The sequence below is a fragment of the Monopterus albus genome, unplaced genomic scaffold (assembly GCF_001952655.1).
Source record: "Monopterus albus unplaced genomic scaffold, M_albus_1.0 scaffold3.1, whole genome shotgun sequence".
Taxonomy (NCBI): domain Eukaryota; kingdom Metazoa; phylum Chordata; class Actinopteri; order Synbranchiformes; family Synbranchidae; genus Monopterus; species Monopterus albus.
The window spans coordinates 4,068,763-4,096,251 of NW_018127883.1; the positions used below are offsets into that span (position 1 = coordinate 4,068,763).

General features: G+C 38.9%; 1 protein-coding gene across 1 annotated transcript in view; it reads right to left on the bottom strand.

The window, feature by feature from the left end:
* Positions 1 to 12,924: 12,924 nt before the first annotated feature.
* kcnk12 (potassium channel, subfamily K, member 12) overlaps positions 12,925 to 27,489 on the bottom strand; it is a 23,772-nt gene continuing 9,207 nt past the window's right edge. The window contains exon 2 of the mRNA XM_020597271.1: positions 12,925 to 16,152. Within this exon, the coding sequence (XP_020452927.1) occupies positions 15,260 to 16,152 (893 nt within the window). The 3' untranslated portion in view covers positions 12,925 to 15,259. The remainder of the gene's footprint in view (positions 16,153 to 27,489) is intronic.

A 27,489-nucleotide genomic window follows, 5' to 3' on the forward strand; every position in this document is an offset into this window, starting at 1 on the left:
GGGCACTATACAAAATGACTTGGACGGTTAAGTGTACAGGTTGCCACCATGTTGAATTATTATCCCAGCCACAGCTGGACTAATGCAGAGGCATACAAGTGTAAACAATTATCAAAATAGTTGACCATTAATGAAGTACTAGATATTTCCTAAGCACATTTCATGTGAAAATTCTTAAATCGTAATGAAATAAATGTGTAGTGATAACTATAAGTGTGAAGCTACATAATGTGTCTGCAGACTATCTGTTATTAGTGGAAGATGGACAGGGTCAAATGCTGAGGTCAGTTTTCAAGATCAAGGACACCTTCAGCATCAAGGACAGCACACATGGTTTCACTTCATAGGCTCCTTGTTTCTTTTGCTGATAGAAGTGATCACACCCCCTTCTAATCCAGAAGGTTATCTTAGCTTTTATGTGAGCAAACATAACATTCAATGTATAACTCAGGCACCAGCTTGTTAAATGTAACATCTTTTGGTAAAGTCACAGTAGTAATACATTAAGTTGGATTTACTGCAGTAAACCATATTTAAAATTAGGTTGCTGCTGGCTGTCATTCAGCTTTTTGGCCATGTGTTATATTGGCCTGTATACAAAGTCAAACTCCTTCAAAAATCTGGCAGTGTATTTCCTTGTTAGAAACAAATAACATGCATCATGAAACTGCCTAAACATTTCTTAAATGTGAACTTCTCCTGATAAATTTGCCTTTAGTAATACATTAAGGGTATTAAATAACATCTTTAACATTAGGTTGCAGCTGTTTTGACATCTGTTTAAGATTGTTTTGCAGCCACAATATATCCTTGTATTACCATCATAGATCAAGACATTTCAATCTTAAAAAATATCATGAAGGCACCAGAGTACAGAGCTTCTTATACTGTAGTACCCCCAAGTCAATAACACAACTGTTGGAGCTTTAAAGTGACCTAATAAAATGCAGTTTTTTCAGTCTCCAGGCATTAGAAGCTCATGTTATCACAAGTTATAATTATTAAACCAAAAAACTCCAGAAAGCTAAAGGCAGCACTGTGACATCTTTATTGACCACACACAGCAAAATGGCATCGATTAGTAAACTGAATCACTAAATTATAAATTGAGACCTTGGAAATCTCTCTTTTTTCCTTTTGTGAATGCAGTGTAATTCCATATAATTTAAATCTAGTTTGAAAAAAGTGATTTAAAAGTGGTCATATTATAGTAGGATCTTTGGTTAATTTTACTTTCACAAAGTGTTTTTGTGAATACAACGCTGGTACCATCTGTCGGACACATTCTACTATTATATAACATGAGCAGCTGGACGAGGCAGCGGTCTGGCTATGCAAGATTAGAAGAAAAGCATGTGCACCATAGATGTATTATAAAACCTATACCAGAGTAAAGCGTGTCTCCCATTCTGTCCAATGAAAGTTGCTCGCCTGGCGCATTCACGCCCTCGGCACCAGTGGTGGAAGAAGTATTTGAATCCTTTACTTAAGTAAAAGTAGCAATACAATGGTGTAAAAATACTACAAGTTCCAAGTAAGAGTCCTGCATTCAAAATGTTACTTAAGTACAAAAGTATTAGCATCATAACTAAGTACTAAAAGTAAAAATACTCATTATGCAGTATGGCACATTTCACATTCCTATCATATTATTTTATGATAATTACTGATGCATTATTGTGTACATCACATTTAATGTTGCTGGTAGAGGGGGAGCTAGTTTTAACTAGCTTATATGCTTTGAATTTGAATTACTGCACAGATCAATGAGGTCTTATAATTATACAGGGTTTTTTTTGTATATATCTGGTTAGGAAAAGTAACTACTAAAAATCGTAGAGTCTAATGTGCTTCCCACACCTAAAATGCTTAACTGCATATTTGTGTGTAACAAAGTATAGTGTAATTAAATACTGCTACAATGCCAGTAAAGGGTGGCCTTAAATATTTAAAACAACTAAACATCCACCCACATAAGGCTTTTTGGCATATGGTGCGTCGGTGATAGAAAGCATCTAATTAAGACAGAGCTATGAAACCTCACACAGCAGTTGTTGTGAGGAGCCATTTCAGTTCAGCAAGACAAAATTTGCAATCAAGTGAGTAAACATAAACTAAGTTGCCATGCCACCATAAGGATCTAGAGGGTGTGTGCAATATACAAACAATATGGATATTGTTTTGTGCTGCACATATACGGTATTCATAAAAATCTACAGTTAACAGAATGAATGTGCAATTTGTTATTTTAAATGAAATTCAGCCATTTCTAGAATTTTGCTAGGTGGTATGTGTTCTGAATGTTTGATAGGTGGTACTATTACTATGTTGGCATTTGCAGCCATTATAGCAGTAGCTGAACTCTCAAAGAGCCAATTATTAAGGAAAGAACAGTGTTGGTGTGAAATTCACTGTTAATTTTTCAGTGGCTCCAAAAATTAGGAAGAATAAGATTAGTACAGGTATAGCCTACAGTATTTTGTCAAAGGAAAATATATTTAAATGTATTCAACAGCAAGATGTTGGTGAGATAATTCTTGCAAACAAAAACAAACAATTTCTTTGTAACATTACTGATGAGAAAGAAATTGAAATGAAACGTACAAAAAGATGAAAAAAATTGCCTTGACACTTAAAGAAAAAGCTAAATCAAATATTTTCTATCTAATTAAGTTCTTTCTTCAATCATCTTTGCCTTGTCTCTGCATATATTACTTCCTTTCCAGCTATACACACAAATCTTTCATGTGGCACCTGCAGTGTTCATGGTGGTGCTTTGCCCACATTATTAAGGCGGATGAGACAGACAAGGTGGTGAGTGGTCAGTGTTAAACTGTGCTTGAAAATGTCAAGTGTCTCCTCACCTCTGTCTCTTTAATACACTACTCTAATAGCACAATGGCTACAGGCCAGGAAGTATATACACAACACTCATGATGCATTTATATTCTAAGCAGGGAAATCCTCTTAAACTACTCCTTCTGAATGACAGACATTTTTACAAGTATATGCTTGTTTGAGCTATGGCAAGTGCTTTATAAAATAAAATGGGAAAGAAGTGTAAGGTGCAGCCTTAGATAACATTATAAATTGTTACATCTTGCTGTGCCCTCACTGATGTGCCCATCATCTGGTCAGGCAAGATTTATGAGTAAAAACACACCCATCCTATCTACTTAAATCATGATGTGAGGCAAAAAAAAAAAAAAACACCCTGCCATTCCACCTTGCTGAGAGCTGCAGATAAAAAGTCATGCACAAGGAATGGTCACTGATGTGAAATTCTTTTGTACGCAGAAAAAGGAACAAGCAGCATTCATGCGGGACTGCGCAGTGGGAGATAAACTTGTCTCTGAAGGAATTTCTTTTTGCCATTTCCATCCCAACCAGCTAACAAAAGGGCGATATGTAAGTCATACGATGTCTGGATGCTGAAATACTTCACATTTGTAATGTCCTTCAAAAATATTACCTTCTCCTGCAAAGTTGTGTAGTACAACATTGAAAGAAAATACATTTTACTGCCCACTGTCTTCAGCAGGTTTTGGACCTTTACAAAGTCAGTGAAGCTTAAACACTGAGGGTAGATTTTGCAATTATATACTGAATGATGTGCTGCATTGTAGCTATAGCTTGAAAAATCATGACATAAGTAGCCTGCTTCAGTTACTTTTCATTAATATAGTGTTAATTATATTAATAAGCTGTTATTACCTTACCACTGGGAATATAAAATTCTTCCTATACATTCTCATTAAACACACTGAGTGGCAAAGCTCAGCTGGCTCCAGTTTATTATGGCTTCGTTGTAAGTAAGGAGGAGGATGTCTGTCAAAATGATGCAGCACCTGACAGTGTTTGGACCCTGTGAGCCACTGAATTAAACTACACCAGTACTATCAGTGCAGCAGTGGCTTGGGGGAATTGTTATGAAACAGGCAAAAGACTCAGATCAGTACTGTTACTATTATACAAAAATACAGCCATTTCTATGGACATGTGGGAAACAAAAGCAATAAAGCTGATGAGAGAACAGAGATTCTCCTTCTGTCCTGTTCTTATTCACATTTTAATTTGATGGGTTGCACCTATAGTATATTTATATATGGGTGTCTCTCTTCCTCTCAAGCCACCACTGAAGCAGTACTGTGTGAAAACCAGCGCGGTATGGGACTCCCTTTTCTATAATGAGGAGTGCACATCAAGCCCATGTAGAGAGTGACTCTAAACACTGCCGAGACCGTATGGAGAGAAACAGCTCAGCCTCTTCCTCACATCCTTCCTCCCTCTGCTCTGTTGCTTGATAGGGTGACCGGATAAACATGGTTCTGTCTTTGTTGTTGCTCTCACTTTACACTAACATAAGACAGATTTGATGATCACAGGATTTCATTTGTCCTTTTATTTCTTCTTAGTAAAACACAGAGAACAATTAAGGCGAAATATAAATGACTAATGTCTCCTGCTGGTTTGCCACCTCACAGCGAGGTGGGGGCAGTCACTGTTAGTGATAGTGCAGTCAGCAGATTTAACGCCAACTGCAGTATCTCTTTCTGTAGACACAGGAAAAGAGAGTGTTTGTGTAGATGAAAATGAGAGAAGATGAATATAAAAAGATATTGCAATGTACAGTGTGTTGTCCTCCCTATGGTGTAGTATGAACAATTCTGTCTATATTTAATTGTGTTTAGTCACCGAGTCTTTGCAAACAAGGTTATTTCAAACACCCACACCAATAAAACATGCTAAATTTGACCATAAAAGATCAACAAGAAAGCACCTGATGTTATTTACTTTTCCCTTCTTGCTAGAATTTCTGTGCTCCTTGAGATTTGTTATTTGGCAAACTGGTTTGCAATTCAAAAGCAGTTTAACCGCCCCATTTTTAGAACCCAATATTTTGTTTGTACACAACAGAATATAACTTTCAGAATTAGAAACACTTAACTGTCCATCACAGTGATGGAAAATGATTTCAATGATTTTTGCATGAAACTGTCTCAGTGTTAGTCCTGTTTGCTCGCTCTCATCTCAGCCCCAACCCCCTTGTCTTGGTTCATTTTTCCTGCTCTTATTACCGGCTCCACCCACACTCACCTGCTTCCCATCTGCAACATTACACGGTCTGAATACAAGCCAGCATTCATTTCTTGCCATTTTCCTGCTCTTATTACCGGCTCCACCCACACTCACCTGCTTCCCATCTGCAACATTACCCGGTCTGCATACAAGCCAGCATTCATTTCCTGCCAGGTTGTTCACATAGAAACATCCCTCGTGACTGCTCAACAGTCGTCAGTGCACCTCAGCTCTGATAACAACCTGTTTCCTCACCTGAATGCCAATCTTGCTTGCTTCCTGCCAGCACCTCTTGCTCTGTCTGTGCATGAACTCCTCACTTCTCTCTGGACTGTTTGCCTTGAGTCTACCTGGTAATGAACCATCCATGTTTAACCCTGTTTGCCACTCTGACCTGTTAGCTGCCCTTGCTAACCACTTACCTGACACATTGTCGTCACCTGCTAGCATTTGTACTTCCAGAAAGAGATCTCTGGCCTGGACATTCCTGTTAATTTTCCTGACTGTGTTTCTGTAAACCTGCCTCTGTATTGTTACATTTAACCTATGTCATTCATTGTGTGTGAAAGGGGAATCACTTACCTGTGCAACAGCTTTACATGCTACTATGGCAAGGTGAAAACCTACCTGCATTGTTTTACCTGCTTTACTCTGATTTCTAGAGTCCACCCCTTTCCTACCTGGTTGTAGATGTACTGTATTTCTCTTCATCTGATCTACCTCGCTTTGGTTTCTGCATTTAAGGATCAAGCCTAATGTCAGGAACAGAACAGTAAGGCAGAAGACACAGAATTTAAATAAATAAAAAAATGAGCTTTTTATTTATTTATCCAAAAATAAGGAAATACAGCAAACTGAAATGCACTGCACCTCGAACAACAAAAACAAATGACACCAATGGGGAACATATATACTGGCTGGCCAAACCATTAACACACAGTATGGACAAAGACACCAGCTAAATAATCTACCAATAAACACTGAACAGATAGTCCACTAACAACTAAATATTTAAAGAATATAACTTGACAAATGTTTTAACATACACTACAAACAAATAAACAATATATTTCTCTAAAACTCCCCCTTGACCTGTACTGCGCACTTGGTGCAGTCCAGGCCTAGTGGGAGGTATTTAAACCTGCTGCTGCCTCAGTCCAATCTTTTTGTTGGGACTATCCCTATCCATGGACCAGGACCACAGTAACTCAAAAAGAAAATTTGCACACATTAGCAGTGTAGTGACAATGCAAAATCAGCCAAATGTGCATGCTTCATTGATTAATTGTGTATGTCAACTCAAATTCCTAAAATATAACTACAACTTAACACACGTGAACAAAGAAAACAAAGGAACATTACCAAACTAATTCCACTGCTGGTAGCAGCTTAGGCCCTCACATGGTGAAGGCCAGGGCTGAGGCCTTCACATCCAAGCAGCTAAAACATGATACAAAGACCCCAAGAGCAACATCCTTCTTAATATTAAACTACAGTGTATGCTATCATTATAAACCTAATGCTTTTCATTACCTCCACAAAGACGGTTATGTTTTTACTGGCATTTATTTGGTTTGCTTGTTGGTTGTTTTTTTTTTTCACAGCATAACTCAAAAAGTAATGAATGGATTTTGATCTTTTTTTGTGGAGCAGTAGGGTTTGCCCCACAGAACAGCAGTATTCCAGATCTACTGATCCAGAACGTTCCCATTGATAGGGCTCACGAAAAACTCAGTACTGCAACACAATAAATAATACTGCAGGCTTGCAACTAACAAATTGTAGCTGACACTGCTGATTCAATACAGGGCGAATAACCTCCTGAAATTTTCCCTGAATAAGTTTCAACCTAATAATGATCTCACTGTGACTCCAAATGCTAGGGGTAGGCTTTCATTGTCAAGAGATCTTATTATGAGGATCAGACTATCATGGGTATATTACTTTTAGGTGGGATAGCATTATAGGGAAACTGAGCTGCCTTGATGTGACACAAAAATACAAAAACATTCATAATAGCTGATTTAAAGCCTCTGAATGCCTTTAGCTGCCCCTCAGATACATCAGCACAAACAGTCCTTTGTCAAAGCAACAGCAAAGTTGAAACTAAAGAGAACCAAAGTCAGTTTGCAGTGTTGATGCAGGAAAATCTGCCAAAACAGCAGTGATGCAAAGTAAAAGGAAAAATCCATGTGGCTTCTGGGAATTAACATTAAACATATTATATGTTGTCAGGACATTTGAACCCAGAATTCTGTTTTTATGAGAAAGTTAACAGTTTGATCTTTTAAAGGTCTGGTGTTGGGGTATAATGAATCACACAAATTTAATGTAATATGTAAATTTCTGCCTACCAACTTTTTTATTATTGTGTCTGACACTTGCTGTGTTGGTTTGATTCCAGTTTGACCATTTAGGTTAATTTGTTTTCCCAAGAAACTAACAGGGATTTAAATGGCCTAATCCATGAATTATTTATTCCAATGTGTTATTTTATTTACATGTTGGAATAATAAACATGGATGACACTTGGCATGTAGACAAAGGCTCTGAAAAATCTGTTTTATGTCTCCACCTAGTCTGAGTCATGAAGTTGTTTAAAGCTGAAAGGTTTTCTTTTAAACCACTGTGCACTCTATTGCATTTAACTGACAATGAAAAATCTCTGCAATAATAAACACTGCTGTATTCTGATCTGAGGAGCTATCGAGTTAAATTGCATTAGCTGAATTTTTGAGTTTCTATTATCTTATAACCCTCTTCTTGATCTCTCCCCCCATAGAAATTGAAAGAGCAGATGTTATAAAGTAATTGCCTCATCACTCAGGATGCTCAGCGCCTCTACATGTAAACGTCTCATTTCCACAATGACTTTTGATTTTCACACTCTACCTTTAATTCGGATATGTCTCAGTCTCTTCAGATAGCAATAGAGCACTACAAGCCACTTCAGCAGCGCTCCCCATGTGTATTCTGGAAAGATTAATGAAGCAGCGGTCACCTACACAGCACATGAAAGGGATGTGTAAGGAGTTACGGGGTGGAAAATGATCCTTAATGTGACTATACATTTTATTGCCTTAGGTTAAAATATGAATGTAAAGACCCCGAGGATGCTGAGGGCAAATGAAGTAATTAACCCCATTAGTACAGTGCTTTTTTTTAAATGTCAAAATTCATACTGTCGACAGTTATATCCTCTAGAGTAGTAAGTCAGTGCTCAGACCCTTTAGATGTTTCAAGAGTCCTTTGTGTGTACTTCCTTTAGTAGCTAACACAGTTTATGAATATAGATGTTCATTTTGAAAAACATTTTAATAAATGTGACTGAATAACTAATGTATTTGACTGAGAAACAAGTCTGAAATTTCATGTTTTGTTTATTGGCAACAAATCCCAGGAAAGACCGAAACCAACAATGTGGTAGAAGACCTTTTAATGTTCTCTGGCTTCCCTAGTCTGTCTCTGGCGCTCAGCCCCCAGCCTAGTGGTTCCTGCTGGAGGGGTAATTTAAAAATTAGTCAAGAAAATGCTATCACTTTTGGAAAAGGTTCAATCATTTTCTAACTGGGCGGTGTAGGTTTTCCCAGGAAGAAATGGCTGGGAACTATTTCAGAACTTCCTGCCATTTAAACTGCATCAGTGCCTGCCAGTCTCTTCTCAAGACTGACGATGTACGATGTACGTATCTGACTTGACAAATTTTTAAAGAAGACTTGATTTTCATCAACTTGGCATTGAAATCATCTGTGACAACCCTAAGTATATGCATAGTGGAGTGCATAGTCCTCTTTTTACTGAAAGAAAGAAGCATTTTGCAACTGTAATAGGACTGTTCACATTTTGTTAATTGAACTGGAGAGTGAGCAAAAGAACAGTGTGAACCGTTCTTGACAAATGGCGGGGAATCTGAGATTTCTGCTGCAGTGAAGCAACTGAGGCACATGACTCTGACACCAGCAGAGACCCAGTGGAAACACTTCAGCGTGGTGCTGGAGGTTTAACTGCAGTCTGTCTCCCTTTGGGATAATTTCATGTTCACACTGTACCAGTGTGACTAAGAGGTTTGTCTATATGCCTAGCAAGGGGAAACTAAGAAAAGATGCAAGGATTTTTTTTTTTTTTTTACTGTTTAAACATAGGAGCTGTTTGGGCTGTTATACTGTAGCTGAACTGAATGTGTTGCAGCAAAGATGGATTTATTCTTGTTTCATTTCTTTTGGAAAACAGGCAGTTATTTTGATCAAGTCCCCCAAAACAAAAACTATCAAATGAGGCCTAGCTTTAGTAGATGGAAAACTGCAGTAAGTCTAGGTGGGTGTTAATTCCTCTAACAACTATTTTGGACTGTTAAATGGCTCTAGAAACAGAAAATTAATGATGAGCAGACTTTGAGGCACATTTTCTCTCCGCAGACTTCTCTTAACCCTGGTGCAGTGAGATAATGTATGTTGTTTTTCAGCACAATTTGCTGGGATCAGACTCATTTCAATAATGAATGCAAATGCAAGTCCCCTTTATGACTAACATCCTGATAGACTCATTACTGAAGAGTCATGCTGTTTCAAGGTCCTTTCAGCAAGCTGTATGTGTTCTGGTAGAATGTCTGAAGGAAATACAGGGTACAGAAAAGTTAATTTGCCAGAGTAACATAGCGAGAACCGTTGTCTTTATGAACACAATCAAGAGCTTCACTAAAGGCAAAATAAACCACCTGTTTTCTCTCTCTTCACCTGAAAATGAAATAAAATAAATAAATCAAAGATAGCATTTGTTGATGTGCTATTTAAAAATCAGTGATCTGAAATTAACCAGTGAGTTTGAAAGCAGCAGGTACTGGAGTTTTCTGTTCATGTCAGAAATGCATTTTTATAGTCTGAAACCATTCACCATGTTTTTTCAAATTTTGATATCACTTTATGAACCTTTTTATATAGGATTTATAGGTTGTAACTAATAGATTTATTAATAGTTAATAATAATAAATTCAACAGCCTCCCTCATCCAGGTGTGATATCATCACTATAGCTGCTGAATGCTTCTCTTCATAGAGACCGGTGTACAGTTTTTCTCATTTTCTTCCATTTTATAGATTCAGACTAAATGGAATCTTTTGAACAGGATGAATGACATTTAAAAGATTAATCTACAGTAGGTCAACCTCATTATCGGTGAGCAGTGGGCGTCCATGACCCTATCACTGGTTCATTGTTTGTCCTTCCTTAGACCACTGTTGGTAGGTACTGACCACTGCAGACTGGGGACAGCCAGCAAGTCCTGCAGTCTGAGAGATGCTCTGACCCAGTAGCAATCACAGTTTGGCCCTTGTTGGAGTCACTCAGATCGTTATGCTTGCCTGGTTTTCCTTCTTCCAACACATCAACTTCGAAGACTGAATATTCACTTGCTGGCTAATATACCCCACACACTGACAGGTGCCATTGTAACAAGATCATCAGTGTTTTTCACTTCACCTGTCAGTGGTTATAATGTTATGGCTGATTGGTGTAAAACTGCAGACAGCAGGTGACTGGCTTAGCTTAGCGTAATGACTGGAAATGAAGGGAAACAGCTATCATCAATACCTAATTCAAAATTACAACAGGTAGACCTGTTCTGAAAGCTGTGATATGTCCAGCTTGGCACTTGAAGAGGAGTGCCAAAATGTCAAGCAGATAGGAGTGCATCACTTCAGCCAAGTCAGTTCTGTGTCATTAACCCCAAATATTATGGATGTAGTGTTACTATATTGTTGCTCAGCATTGATATAATCCATGAACACTGCAGTTAAAAGTCATTATCACAGAATAGCCATTACAAAAATCAAAGAACATCAGTAAATATCAGTGTTTAATGGAACCCCTTCTTGTTTCATATAGGTTTTACTTTTAATTACACAAATATAAAAGTACAGTCATTGTTATAAATGTGCAACTTGCAAACTCAATAATTTGCATCCATTAACTGGATGTTACACCACAATGCAAGCAACATGGGACAAACACCAAGATGTAGGATTATGGTAATGTATGTAGAGGCAAAGGTCAACATAATTCTGGATCGCCGACACCAGAAGCAGCTTTAAACTGAGATACATGGGACAAACACCAAGATGTAGGATTATGGTAATGTGTGTAGAGGCGAAGGTCAACATAATTCTGGATTGCCAACACCAGAAGCAGCTTTAAACTGAGATCTAAATGTGATTTGTAGCTTGCTATCATTGGTTTACACAAAAAAAAAAAAAAAAAAAACAACTACACACAACAGGGGCGCATGTCCCGTGGATTTGGAAATCAAGCTCCAGATCAAAGCCAACAATGCGACTCTTCCTCAGAGGAAGCTGTATTACACAGTAATCACAATATTGTGTATCATACCGTTAAGACAGAAATAATAGCTGAATAAATGATAATGCCATTAGCACTATCAACAGCCTTCAGATTAACATTAACAACATTTCCAGTCTCTGCTTGCTTTGAACAAATCAGCTATGGAGCGTGACATTTTAATGGAGTTATTTTATGGTCAAAGATCTGTTAACCACAGAGCAGATTTGCCAGTGTGAATGCAGTACTCTGCGCCACACACCGGCACTGTTGATTTTAACAATTTATAAGATGACGCTAACAACTTGACTGCAAATTATTCAGTGCTGTGATCCAAGTCTGCTATGTGCACCCAGACTACTGTATGTACAAACAGTGGGCTTGAACATTTTGCATTGCTTCAATCTAATTTCTTTAATGAGAACATGAATTTAATGTGATAACTTACAATAAAAAGAAAAGTCAGCAATATCGCATTTGAGAGTCATTTCTGCTAATAATAAGTACAAACATATGGTCAAACCTATGACCAGCTGTCTCTTCTTACAGAAGATACAGAGGACAGTGTGGAAATTAAAACCATTGCAATCAATGGAGATCAATTTTGCAAAATGCAAAAAGGATTGTATAGTACAACACAAGCTCTACACACTATGATATTTTCAAAGAGGAACTTTTTTTGTAATATGCAAAGACTAAAGTAAGGCAATTGATTTCAAGCTATGCATGCATTTTAGGTGAGCAAACTACCCTACATACTATATTCAATGTCTAAAAAAGCTTCATGTGTTTCAGACTGAAGGAAAACATATTTTAATGGATATTATATTGAGTCTAATAACTTTTGTGGGGCTTATGTTTAAGGATGCATGTAAGATTAAATGTCACAGTCCTTTAATTCTCATTTTCAGGCCTTTACACACAAATGCATATGCAGACATGCTCCTTGTCAAATGTAGGCTAAGGTTAAAAAGTAAGGCTAAGATTACCATGCAGCTAACTGATAGCTGCGGGAGCTTTTAGAAATCTGTGAGCACTCCTGACACTTCTGCCACTTTAACCTTATGGAAAACAAAGATTCACTTATAACATCATTCAAGAATCATTATTCTTGAGAAGTGCCAGCAAAACAGCTCTTTCTGTGACATTTTCCAGCGGGGCAATATCACTGAATTGTGATATTTTTATTTCATTTTTACTACTGTACGTCAAAGTATGTCATTTGCTACATCATGCACATGCTCTGCTCAAATGTCCCAGAGCCTGCAATATCACTGCTAACAGCTGTATGGCAACCAACTGACCCCTCTGTGCTGCCAGACGCATGTAACATCACAAATATACACTCACTCAGCTGCTCATTAGTTACTCAGTTGGGATGTGTTAAAGGGAAAAATCGACATTTTGGAAAATATATGGGCAAGCAGCACAGTGGTGTAGTGGTTAGCACTGTTTTGTCCAGGTACTCTGGCTTCCTCCCACAGTCTAAAGACATGCAGGTTAGGTTAACTGGTGACTCTAAACCCGGCAAGCTGTCCAGGGTGTACCCCACATTTGGAATTAACATAAAAGCTGTAAACAGTGGGAAACCATTAGTCTGCATGACCTCGTCCAAAGGTTACAAAATCCTTGCACCAACACATCTAAAGCTCATAAATTAATGTCTAATGTCACTATAGTGTAAAAAAGTACTTGTTGTAGTTTTAATGCATATTTCCCAAAATGTCAACCTGTATACTTCCTAACCCTAAAATCTGTTTTTAGAGGGTAGCTAATTTCTGAATGCTGCATCTGGTCAATTCGCTGACAGACTGTGCAGGTGATGTGAAGGTGAGACTTCTTCAGTCGTCCATGTGTAGATATTTCAAAGCTACAGTTAGAAAAATAGACTTTAAATAGTTCTCTGTTTTAATTACAGCTATATTTTATGGCTTTACCATAATGGCATGCAGGAAAAAACTAAGACAAGCCTGAAGATTTAACTACCTGAGTCATTTTTTCTATTCCTCCTGCTGAGACTGGGGATCAAGGGAAATTATTCAGATCTATATACTGAAATGACAACTAAGAATAAATCTTTTTAAGACATTCTAATGTTTATAAATGCATGTACAGTACTTTAATGGCATGTGTCATATTCACAGTGTAAGGTGATGAATGCGAGGAAAAAGCTGAGGTCTGCAGGAAAAAGGAAGCAGGAGGGTTTTGGTGCAGTGCGTGTGAAGTGAATGCTGAGATAACAAGGGAATAGAAATAGAAGTGAGTGGCCAGGAAGGACATATGTCGAAGATGGATGCTAGGAGAAGTTGAGCCCTTGGCTGAGAGAGGCCACTGATATGCACTGGGAATGAGTATAGATATGAAAGGAGTCAATTAACACCAGCTTTTCTATCTCTCCAGCTGCCATCTACCTTTCCCTCTAGTTCTCTTCCTTGATCATTTTCTCCTGGACAGCTTAACTATCAGTGCCTCCTCCCCTGTCTTCATCAAACATTATCACCCCACTTAAAATCACAGATGCTCAGGAACAAATGGTTTCCGGCAACAAGGACATCGATTGTGCAGCAGAGGCAGGATAGCATCGTATCCTCTGCAGACAATCTCCATCCATTCAACCTCTGCTACACATTTACAATGAAATCAAGAGGAAAATCAAACTCTGCAAGGTAAGAGCCATATATCTGCAAAGATGTCCCCCATGATGAATACAGAACATCCACACAAAACATAAATCAGTGCAGGTAAAAGAATCCTTTGGGGTTTGTTTTCCATTCCGGCTACTTCCAATCTGCATCATTTAACATAATGCATCTATGGGCTAAGCCCATCCAAATTTCTCCACCTTTGCTACCTCTCGCCACTCCTTAATATTTCACTTCAAACAAACATAAATGTACTTGTAATTTATTCTGATTTACAAATACATACATTCTGCATTCAAAGAGTAATTCATACATTGCAACTCTTTGTCATTTGTTGCCCTTGCAGACAGCTTTGAGCTTCAAAAACAAGTGAGAAAAAGTGTTGGGAGGTGCCTTCTTTTACCCTTCAAGTCAGTCTTTGGCCACTGAAGCATGTTCTGAGCTGATAAGAAGTCCAGTTCCTCTCTTTTGAGAAATGGATTTTCATTCTTCAATTCTGCTCTTTTCTCCATCTTGAGCAGTACTGTTTGTCGCCTGTTAGTGTGGGCTAGTGTAAAATTGCCCCTCGCTGCAGCCCTGTCAAAATCAGCTACATTGCAGCTACACTTAACAAAATTCTACTTCCCACACCTGCCCCCAGAAATGGAATAAACTGCCTGAGGGTAAAGCTTGACCAGTGTCAAGAGAGAACAAGGTTTGTACAACCAATTGAAAGTGTAGAAATGGTGCAAAAAATGCATGATAAGTATATAATGCATAGATTAGTATGTGCTATATCATTCACACTTTTCTGTACATTCAAATAAACTGGCAAAACCCTAAAACAATAAGTCTAATATATTGAGCTTGTATAACAGACTATTACCTGTGCAGACTAACACTGATATTTAAGAAACTTTGAGTGATTTGTTCTCAGTTGGGTTTGCAGGTGAATGGTATGGGTGATGGGTGGTCCCCATGTGTCCAGATCAGCTTATGGTATTTTGTTGACACTGTGGTTTTCTCTTTATGCCATCAAGATCAAATCATCACTACATTACCTTTATTGTCACCACAGGCTTGTAGTTTGAACCAAAAGTAGCCAAAAATCATATGTATCATGCATAAGAAGGTACACTGACAATTCATTTCAAAAGCCTTGTACTTTTTGTATAGCAAACAATCTCAGGATTTGTCATATAGTCTTTGTTTCCTGTCCCACACTATCCTCTATCTGGAGTTACTAGTTTCTGCTAGCCTATTGTTCATGATACCGAGGGCACCAACCCCACCGGAGAAACCATTATGGCGTGAGCTGCTACAGACTGTCCTGGGATATCCATTTGCGGACTCAGACAGCTGCTTCTGCATGATGGCCAGCGACACCTTGTTAGAGGCCGCCAGGTCCTTCATAGAGATCATTTCCCCTGATAATCTGCGCCCTTCAGTGTCACTATCACAGGGCCCGTCTGAGTCAGACGTCTGGCCAAACCGTCCCTGGCGCCCCTTGGAGCCCGGGCGGATGGCATTGCGTCTGCCGAGGAAGGCGCTAGCTTTATTGCAGCGCTGGCAAAACAAGCAGCTCATTTTCTCCAGCATCCAGTTGAGCACCTGCTTGATGACAATAGAGATGACATTAAAAAGGGAGTAGATGCAGCATACACCCATTAGCATGAAGAAGAAGTTGGCCACTCTGTAAAGGCTTTGGTATTTGTAAGCTGCACTCTGGCTGCTAACAAAGTCTCCAAAGCCAATGGTGCTGAAGGTGACAAAGCAAAAGTAGAGCGAGTCTAAGTAAGCCCAACCCTCCACTGGGGTGTACATGGCTGATGCACAGCAGGAGATGGTGATGGCCGACAGGCCAAGAATCAGCATCACATGGTACACGGAGGGCTTCCAGCCTGGGAGGGAGTAGGCTGAGAAGTCATGGTGGATGCCCGGTGGGAGTAGACCGGTGTTTCTGATTCGCCGCTCCCTCACGGCCTTCATCACCACAGCCAGTAGTGTGATGATGCGCTCCAGGAAGAGGTTAAAGAAGAGGATGGTGGCAGCACAGCCCAACAGCCCATAAAAGATCAGAAACACCTTGCCTGCAACTGTCACTGGTGTTGTCATCCCAAAGCCTGCAGAGGCAGAAGAAAGATGCAGCATAAGTGAGTACACTCTCAGTAAAAGTTGACAAATTTGACTATTTCTCCTTAACCATAAAACAGTATTTTGGATTCTTAATTACATAATGTTTCAGCAATGCTGTTTGTATAATTTACCAATGAAATGTCAGTATTAAACAAAAACATGTTTTTCTTAACAAAATGCTAAAAAGCCAGTATACACCCTACTTAGTTATAAAATAAAAGTCAAATTGTTTTTTGGTGCTATTTAAGGGCAATTGATTTGCAGATGAGTCCACTGAACCATCACATTCAAACATGTGTAAGTGTTTGGCAATTAAAAGCGGTACTTCAGCTGGTAATCTCTCACAGACTTAATGCTGACAACAATGACACCACATGGGAGAGAACCGCCAGGAGACCTGAGGAAGAAAATCATTTAATTGTACAACAGAGAACAAGGGTACAGGAGGATAAGTAAATCACTGTTAGCAAGTCAAAACACAGAAACAAAAGTTGTACAGAGCAGTGCAGGAGAATTGCAAAGCAGTGCTTTGAGCTGAATAAAGCTGTGGGTGCCAAACTGGAGTGACTGTTCCATTTCACACAATAAAATACACTTTGCATAGAAGTGCAATGCATTTTCGTTGCTCATGCTGGAAGCCATTGCTGAAGGCTGCTCAAGAAATCCTGTTTAGGTTTTTACCAAGGCCCATATTGAAAAACTTAAAGAGATTTGGGAATCCGTACTCTGGCATGATGAGTCAGTCTTTTTGAATCTGATCACATCCAACATATATAGCATCACAAAGGGGCGAAGTATAGTGAGAATTGCATGGTTCCACAGTGAAGCACGGCTGGGGGAACCTTCTCATATGGAGATGTATGAGCACTAATGGTGTGGGAGAGTTGTACTGCACTAGCAGCATCATAAATTTGCAGATGTACTACAACCTGAACCTGCTCTCTCTTCATACCCTGGGTCATCAACACTTTCAACATGACAACGATTCTAGACATTCATCCAAGGTCACTGCTGCATTCTTAAGGAAGAACAAGGTTGAAGTACTGCAGTGGCCAATAATATCACCTAACCTCCGTCTAACTGAATGTGTGTGGGGAATTTTGAAGAGCTGAGGAGCACCCTCATCTGACATCATGGCGCTCAAGGAGGTCATCTTCCTTGACTGGAACAGGATCAGTCTGACAATTTCTTGTGCACATGTACATAAAATAAAGCAGGACATACTAAGTACAAGAATATTACATTTTTCAAGAATTTAATCAAAGGTGTGCTCATTTTTCTGAGTAAAGTTGCCTAATTAACTTATTTTATTGGTGAAAAATTCTTCCTTTGTTGTTGTCATGCATATGTGTAGTACATTTTTAATGTTTTCACATTTCCATTAGATGTAATGGTAATCTTTTAGAAGCATAAATCTATCTTTATGTTCAGATGGAGTGTATTCACTTATGCTGGAAACTGTATAAGACAATTGAGGCCAAAAAGAGATTTTCACCTACAAGTTGTCTTCAGTTTCCTCATGCAATATGTCACTTGTTTGAGACAAGGGAAATGATGTGTGGAAAACAACCTCATATCTAAATGAGGGTTTTAAATGAAGCTTAAATCATAAATCTTAACAAATGTGCCAGTAATGAAAATGTGTAAAAGAGGGGATTGAGTGGAGCTCATACAAGTAATATGCAAAAAATACTGGGTAGTGATTTGTTTTGCTGCATACCCAGTCACGGTAATAACTGGATACTTAATAAATAATTTAAATTAAATTAAAAGTGAATAATAAAAAAGTTTTGTGTTGCAAATGAGGACCAATGTTGTTAAGTCAGAGAGAATGCAGAAAAAAAAACTAATGTGAAACCATCTATTAGATATAAACCAAAATATATATTAAATACTTTCCTCCTGGAATGAATGCTACTGTTTGTAAAATTTACATGATTAAAATGAAGAATAATGTTCAATGACAAGCTATCACTTCATCTAAATGCATTAGTTTAGTACCATAAATTCTAAAAATGTAAATACTACAGTGACATACAGTATGTTAATGATACTGTAGTATATTTATATATTGTTGCACTGTACAGCATACTTTATGTTTACATACAGTATTTACTATACTGTTTATTGTTCTGAGCAGAGATGCAAAAATCAAGGACATAGGGGTCATACTGAAGGGAGGAAGATGCAATGAATACGCTAAGGTAAGCCCAGTTGCATGGTTTTACTCCCTGCTATCTTCATACTTCTAGTCAATTAGCCTGAGTGTTTGGGCTGAGAAAGGGGAAATGAAAGGAGAGGATGTTTGTGAATTCTGAAGGAGTATTTCTCAGTTTCAAGGAGGGCCACAGGTTCAGCTCTGACTTTGCAACTCCGATGTTAACATTTGCTGATGAGTACGCTGTTGTTTTCTATGCGTTGAATTATTAGTATAAAACATTTCCGCACTTTAACTGCAAGCAGGACGCCACTACCACCAAAGCAGAGGTGCAAAAATAAAAGCCACACATGTACTGTTAATTTCACTGTCCACAATAAGTACTATTTCTCATACTGATGCTTGATTTTCCTCTGCAAGTTCTCTGCTCTTGTACTGTACATACACATTATATGGTTATTTGAATGCACACATACTACTATAGTACTCATATATTCAAGGGTCAGTGTGAGCACACACATACACAATGTCATGAGCAAAATTTGTCAACAAATAAAATCGTGCTGAAAGATCAACCAGTTCACTTCCAGGCCAAGGTTAATAGATTTTTCCATCATAGTGATTCTCCATTTCAGGCCTCTCAGAGCATTAGGGCAGCGCTTTACCCCTTTTTCCACCAAGCTATCTATAACCAACCTTGTCAGGTAATAAATGGCATCAATATCCAGACAGAGCTTCGTTTATGATACCCAAAAATGGCTTTTTGATTTTATCTCTTGCATTGAAAGCCACTCTTGTTTGGGTTTGCTGTTGACATGCTGTGTCATTTAGAACAACACTGATTGATACAAATTGTTTTATAGAGACAAGAGAGAATAGCCTATAATCCACACATGTACACAAAGCTTATGTACACACACACACATCAACTTGTAGAGGTTTTATACATCACACCAGCCATTTTATCTGCTTGTGTGAAAGACAGTGACAAAGTTCAGTAACAGACAGAGAGGCACCGTTGGGTGGCAGGAAGGTGAGGGGCAAATTAACCATATTAAGCCCTTCAGAAAAAACCTAATGATTGTTTTATGGTTTATTAATTAGCAGCCCAAGTTTTTCTAACGCAGCTGAATCATAGGGAGAACAGATTACATCCTCTCAGTGGACACTGATACAGTCTTCTTCACTGTGTCTCATTACCAAGTAAATTACCTAAGAAAGGAATCGATTCATTGCAGTGGTTCAAAGGCATTAATCCAGACTGTGTCAAGATAGATTATTGAAAATGGAACAATAATAAAAAGCAAAGGATGGGGATGCAAACACACAGTGATTTTATTCTTTAGCATCTTTAGCCCAACTTTAAAACTTCTATTTAAAAGTTGTGACTGAAATCAACAGTTCAGACCAGTGAGCCTGCTGCTGGCTAAGGTGGACACGTTAATCTTTCCACTCCGTCCAAGCCAAGATGAGTCATTTAATTAGAAGAATTTGATGAGTCATTGAATCATATGTGTGTTATATTTATTCAATAACATTTAATATCCTCCACATAAAACAATGATGTTATGCTCTAATAGCTAATGCTGCTTTCACACGTAATTACACATTCAACCAGAAAGAAAGTGATGGGGATGATGTAATTAGCATCCATTAATTATCATTTGACAGTTTTAAGAGAAGAAGAAGAAGATGCTGCTGGAATGGTTATCAGATATGAGAAATGGCAGCCGAGACTCACATGAAAATGTAAAATAGTTATGTTGGTCCACAGCATAAAATGTAGTAGTGTCACAATAACAGCTGTGAAATTGTGACATGGCAATGTTTTTTTGTATTGCATCACACTGTCCTTCTTTGTTCTTCTTCTTGGTGTTTTATGGGGGTTGGCAAACAATGAAATGGTGCATTAGGTAGCTGATGGATGGGTCCAACAAACACCTGACTGTCACACAATCAGATTGAATCCCTTGTGTGATATTATACTTTTCATTCATTTGAGTGTTTTAACCAAATCCAGGGGCTTTAATTCCCTGCCATGTAGTTGTTGTGCCTACATTTAACTTTGTATACGGAATGTCAGCCACTGTCTTTCATTTTTGCTGCCAGAAGCAATGTTTTTTTGTATTGCATCACACTGTCCTTCTTTGTTCTTCTTCTTGGTGTTTTATGGGGGTTGGCAAACAATGAAATGGTGCATTAGGTAGCTGATGGATGGGTCCAACAAACACCTGACTGTCACACAATCAGATTGAATCCCTTGTGTGATATTATACTTTTCATTCATTTGAGTGTTTTAACCAAATCCAGGGGCTTTAATTCCCTGCCATGTAGTTGTTGTGCCTACATTTAACTTTGTATACGGAATGTCAGCCACTGTCTTTCATTTTTGCTGCCAGAAAGATGTTGTTTCAATCCAGAAAAACTTTCCAATGTCACAGTTTTCAAGGCGTCATTGTGAGACTAGTAAGTTTGACATTGTGGACCAGCGTAGCTAGTATAAATGTTTCTGTGAGACTGGGTTGTAAATGGGGGTGAAGACAACATAGACCATTACCGGACTGTAGTTATTTCAGTGTTTAGGTTAGTTTTGACCACCAGTGACTGAGTTTAAATCACATGTGCTTAGGATGACTAGACTGATCAGCTCTCATTACAGTCCTGTAGCAAATTAATGAAGGTTCATTAAGTCATGTCATTAAGTCAGGACCAAAACAAATAGCACAGATTACTGAAAGTGGGGCTAAGTATTGATGTTCATCATGAATGTTCTGCATTTCATTGGCTACAGTAAGTAAAACCTTTTCCTCTAAATGGTAATCAATCATCAAATTTTCACCAAAGAGCCACTCTGAGTGAAGTAGTGCTGTACAAAATCTACAACACTCAAGAGGCATTTCATTATCTGGAGAGCCAAACACACAAAGAAGCTAATAGCTGTGCAATTTTTGAAACTCTCCTCAATTCAGGGAGTAAAATTCCCCCTGATATGCTGAACTGTGCTGTTCCATAGTAAACTGTGACACAATGGGGCATTAGAAAATAGTTTTGTTTATAAAAATGGGACCACAACAGAATGAAAGTGACAGATTTTAAGCCATCTCCCAAGTGTAAATGCTGCATAATGTTTAAGGATAAGGCTGGGGATATTCTCAGTTTTTTGTTGACAACAAATCCCACCAAGAGACCAATACTAACATGTTGTCTCACAGTGCTATACAACTTTCCTACTCTGTCTGTGGCACTCAGTCCCAAGTCCATTAATTCTTACTAAAGACACATTTTTAAAGCTGCAGTAATGAAACATTTAATGACTTCCAGTGATTATAAGTGATAGAAAAGGGGTCATTCATATTGATGAACTCCAAGAGAATTGCCAGCTCACTTTGCATTTCCTCTCAGCTCTGGAGTACTGTGCTTTAGCATCTTTATGCTGATTGTTTTGGCTTTCTGGCCCACAACTTTATTGTTTTGGTTCACTCTTAGTCTTGGTTTTTGGTTGCGGCAGACAGCTGCAGTAAAACAGCTAAAAGGCCATAGCACACAACCTGGCCAGCGCCACGACAGATGGACGACGTTAGCAACCAGCTGGTGAATGTAATGTGTCATTTAACAGCTAAAGAAAATGCATGCTAATGTTGCTCTGTATCTGCTGTGTGTGCGAATAGTCAACTGTATGTTAGCCAAGTGTCATGTCAAATACCTCTAAAAGGTGATAGTATGTCACGTATTGTGCTTACATCTTTTTTTCCCCTGCCCCAAGTGACCAAGGTGGGGATTGCCCTTTATAAGATCTGTCACAACTGAAAGCTAAATCATTTCCTAAAACAACAGAATGCTACCTTAGCAAACAAAACATTACTCAAACAGGAGTGAATAATGTATTTGTTTAGTACAAGTTTTAGCCACTATAGTACGGGACTGACTCATACTGCAATGCCTCATCATATTAAATATAACAATAAAAGTCTAACACCTCTCTCTCATCTCTTTCTGTCCTACACTCTGTGCACATTTAAGGTCTTTGCAGTACCTGTCATTTTGAGAGAAAGTGTGTGACAACATTCACTCCCTGAAGAAGTATCTAATACGATATTGCACAAACAGTACAGATGCCAAATAGGATATATTATTATATAGGATATATATATTATTCAGTTGTCAATTAAAAGAAAATAAAGCATTAATACTAGCAGCTTTATGGCAGTTTTCAATGAGCTTACCTGGGAGCTTGTGGCATATTAGATCAAAGCCTTGGGACCTTTTAGTATCCAGATAAAGTCACAGTGATTCGTTTCGCTGGGAAAAAAACAAAGCCGCCCAAGGCCAGTCATCAGTCCCATGTTAGAGAAGACTGCATTTAGTGTGAGGGAGTTTAGATGTATTTGGGAAAATATAGGGACAGTAAGAATAATTGGCAATAGCTAAAGAAATACACAATGCAGGACAGATACCAGCTGGAGCCAGTTCAAAAGGCCATAAGCTCCTTCCTAATGGACACCCACACAGGAATAAAGGGTATCTAAAAGCCCACAGTTATGTTTCCATCTATGGCTTCATGAAGGACGTGTACTACACATCCACTTATCTCTCAAAGTAGTACTGAGTTTCAAGATCAACAAGTCCCTGTAGGCCTGAAAGTGGACCCAATGATTCATTATGTGACAGTCCTTCAGACCAAAAATCAAAACTGTCTCCTGTTCCCTCCCCATGTCCCCAATTAATGACCTTAAAAACAAGCTTCCAGTCAAACCAACTGCACTCCACTAGTGGGAATAGTCTCAAATTGGTCTGGAAGGGACGGTAGGAAGGAACGCTATGCATGATGACTGTGTTTCTGTGATGAACAGGAAATCATTAGTCATGGCGCGGCATGGTGGGGGACTGCAGAAATGACAGAGGGCTGAGGAAGCAGTAACATGGCCAGACCTGAGACATTATTACCACACCATCTGCTGAGGAGACACCAGGATTACTGGCAGAAAGGATATTATTAGGAACATTCACATGATGCTGCCAGTTTTACAATAGGTCACATGCTCGCCAAATTTAATTTTTATATCTGTGCATGCACAAATCAAACAAAGGTCAGAGAAATATGAATAAAAACCCACAAAGCCTACATATGCTAAAATATTTCTGTGGGGCCCTGAAAGTAAAACATTGTCTTTGAATGCCTTTGAATTTGGTATCTGTTGTGCATATCAAAGCATTGATAATGAGTGCTCCACTAGGGTGTGCAATAATTACAAATAATGGACAGAGGTGATCATAATATAACATGTGGGTAGGTGGTAGATGGTTGACGCACGAGCAACACACAGAAAGCAAAACACAGCCTAAAATACCTTCTTTTTCTGATTTGTTTGGCTCCCTTAGATCGGAATCGAGGCTAGAGCTTTAAACTGTATCTCAGAGAGCCAGGAGGATTGATGACCGTGCTGCTGTCTGTATTGATTTATTGTCACAAAAATATGCTGCATTGACTTTGCATCTGCACTAACATTTATTCTTTTTTGTTTATTTTTTATCTTTTTCATCTCCACAGAATTTAAAAAGAAAAACTAAGTGCAGTCTGTTATTATGCAGTTTCACAAGACAGACAGGCTTACATGAGAAAAATTTTAACTAAAATTCCTGTTTCTTCGTCAGCAAACAGCAACATTAACAGGTTTTGTTCTTTCCTGTGAGCGAGGTGTCATTCTCAGATTAATAGCTTCTCCCTGATCAATCTAAAGGCTATGTCTTTGTGTTTTGTATTATCTTGTACTGTATACACAGTCAGTGTTTGAATAAAATCTTAGCTTCATAAAGCCCTCTTGTATTATTTCCCAAAGTAAACACACCTGTTCAGGTGCAGCCTTTGAAACACTATCACACTCAGATCAGAGCTTTAAGTCTCCATGTTTGGCATAATAGATGCTGTAATGCAGATTTGGTAATCCTACTATATTATGGTAACATTAAATGTGTACGTCATAGCTGCTGAAGATTTGGAAATATCAAGCAGATCAGATGACAGTGGGAAATGAATGCTTGCGGTCTTGCAAAATGTTGATGAAATGGTTTTTCATTATTACTAATGTGAAAGCCTAAGTGCCTGAAATTTACGCCTGTGCAAAAACTTGAATCATGTCAGAAAAGCTACTGCAAGCTGCAGTAATGATCTTGGTTCTTATGTAGATAAACCACAGCAAGCTGCCTCAGAAAAATGATGAGGCAATGCTCTGCTGCTCACAATTAGATGATGTTTTACTTTTTATTAACTGAATGTGCACACTGAGTCTGAAACTGTCTAACTCTGCCAGAGGCTGCCAGCCTGAAGGTAACTGAATAATTGTTGAATTCTGGCATTAGGACAAAATAATGTATATGCAACACATCCAGCTATGTGCAATCAATATGTTTTCCAGGGATAACAGTTTTTTCATTATTACAGTCAAAATGTATGCCAAATGAATGTGTCCAAGTGGAAATAGGCTGAATGTTTCAGATGTTACATGAATGATTTTGATTCTTATGCTGGCTGGAAAACAAACAAACAAACAAACAAAAAGAGTACAGCCATTAGCTCAGGGTTGTTTTTAGGCAATACAGCTCTGGTAAGTTCAGGTGAGCTGCATAGTGGACACTGTGCATTTACTGAGAAGCTCACATGGTTTTACTGAAAAAACAAATTATATGGTCAAATTCAGCATGAGTAGCTTATATTACATCTTTAGTCACCTATTCTACCAGCTCTCCTGTTTGAATTGCCTGTCATTTCTCATGAGAGATGAGGTTGTTAGATATATCTCTCAGATGCACTGGGATGTATCCTCAGTGATGTTCCCGGGGTCATAGGGGGTTTCGGGTCTTTCAACATCATACCCCCTCACCCAGGTGACCCAGCCGGGATTGATCAGGTCCCGGCTTGCAACTCAGTAGCAACAAACCATGGCTGTGCCCTCTTGATACAAGCCACCTTGTGATTTTTCTGAAGCTTCAGTGATGGAACGTACAGCCCCCCTCTTTGCTGGTCCAGTAATTCTGACCCCTGTTAATGCTTTGCAGAGTGAGCAGCCTGCAGAACCCCAGCAGCCCACTTCATTCGAGTCACAACAAGCCCGCCAACCTTGGCTCCTGCACAGCTGCACCAGCTCTTGGTATTTGCCATACTTCCTCTTGTGAGCCTCCCCCATGTTCTTCTTCCAGGGCACTGTCAACTCCCACATGAGCACCTGCTTGGTGGAATGGTGGATGATATGTAATATGCAATGGCCATGACTCCCACTGGCATGTGGCTCATGATCTCAAGCTCCAGGGATGACATTTTACTTTGTCAATCTTTTTAGCTTGTAATTGGCTCACAGTGACCAGTCATCCTACTGATTCAAAGTCATGTTCAAAACGAATGCTATTCCCGGGTGCTATTTGCATTTAGCCCTTTGAAAGATGTAACCTTGCAGCATGTCCCCCTGTCTCTTTCTGCTCTCACACAAGTAGCCCCTCCCTCAAGCACAAAGACAGCTGCCAAATCACACCGTTTGCTAACTTGCTGTTATCTCATTAACACTGATAGCTATTTATAAACATGACCCCCAGATGCAGAATCACAGATAAATATTATAAGTGTAGTTGCTATGCAGGCTTTCTGCAGCATTTCATTGCATCAGTTGGTTGCCAACCATCTGACAGTTTCAAAAGAGGGACTTTTCTGCTTATGGTGAAAATTTTAACTCTCATAGCTGCAAGTCAGCATTGACATCAGCACCAGTGAAAACTGGTGAAATATTAACACCCTGAAAGAAAGCAGGTCAGAGCAGCACAGTGCAAAGTGCACACAGAGTTTATGCTCTCTTCGCCTTGCCAGTGCCAAGAGCAGAATCGGTGAAATGCTAATCAGTCTGAATAGGAGGAAGCCCAACCAATCTGCTGTGTCCTTCGTATTCGTAGTACCTCTTAACCATGATGGTTTGAATCTGAGTTACTGTACGTAGGGGGGAGTGCATGCCCTAGCAAGTCAAGACAGATTTATGAACCCTAGTGACAGAATGCAATGGTGTGTAGGCTACAGCCATTCTGTACTGTGCTGTTAACAAAGATTTACTGAAACCTTTGCTTCTTAGGAGGCTTGCCACACACACACACACACACACACACACACACACACACACACACACACACACACACAATGTATTTCCATAACTTCAAGGAACATCCATCTATCCATCCATCCATTATCTACACCACTTATCATGAACAGAATTGAGGGGGGCTGGAGCCAATCCCAGCTACTGTAGGGAACATTACATTGGCTTCAATTTCCTGGGGTCTTGCCCTAACCTTACCATAACCTTAAACCAAGCTGTCACCATAAAATTGAATGAGTTACACAAGGAAGGCTGAGTCCCCACAAAGTGACTGTATAAACAGGTTTTGGTCCCCACAGTATCAAGCACACACTTACAGGAAGCACCAGGTAAGCAAGGGGACTCTTTTAGGATGAACTGACAAAAATTTGGTACGTGCATTCTTGATTCTTTCAGGATGAATTGTAATAAGTTTGGCCTCTTATGTTTTCACCTAGCGCTATCAACAGGTCAGGTTTTCTTGTCTAATATTTTGGCTTTTGTTCAAGCACCAACAAATCCTCCAACCTAAATGACAATATACAGTGGGTACGGAAAGTATTCAGACCCCCTTAAATTTTTCTCTCTTTGTTATATTGCAGCCATATGCTAAAATCATTTAAGTTCATTTTTTTTCCTCATTAATGTACACACAGCACCCCATATTGACAGAAAAACATGGAATTTTTGACATTTTTGCAAATTTATTAAAAAAGAAAAACTGAAATATCACATGGTCATAAGTATTCAGACCCTTTGCTGTGACACTCATATATTTAACTTAGGTGCTGTCCATTTTGTCTGATCATCCCTGAGATGGTTCTACACCTTCATTTGAGTCCAGCTGTGTTTGATTATACTGATTGGACGTGATTAGGAAAGCCACACACCTGTCTATATAAGACCCTACAGCTCACAGTGCATGTCAGAGCAAATGAGAATCATGAGGTCAAAGGAACTGCCTGAAGAGCTCACAGACAGAATTGTGGCAAGGCACAGATCTGGCCAAGGTTACAAAAAAAAATTTCTGCTGCACTTAAGGTTCCTAAGAGCAC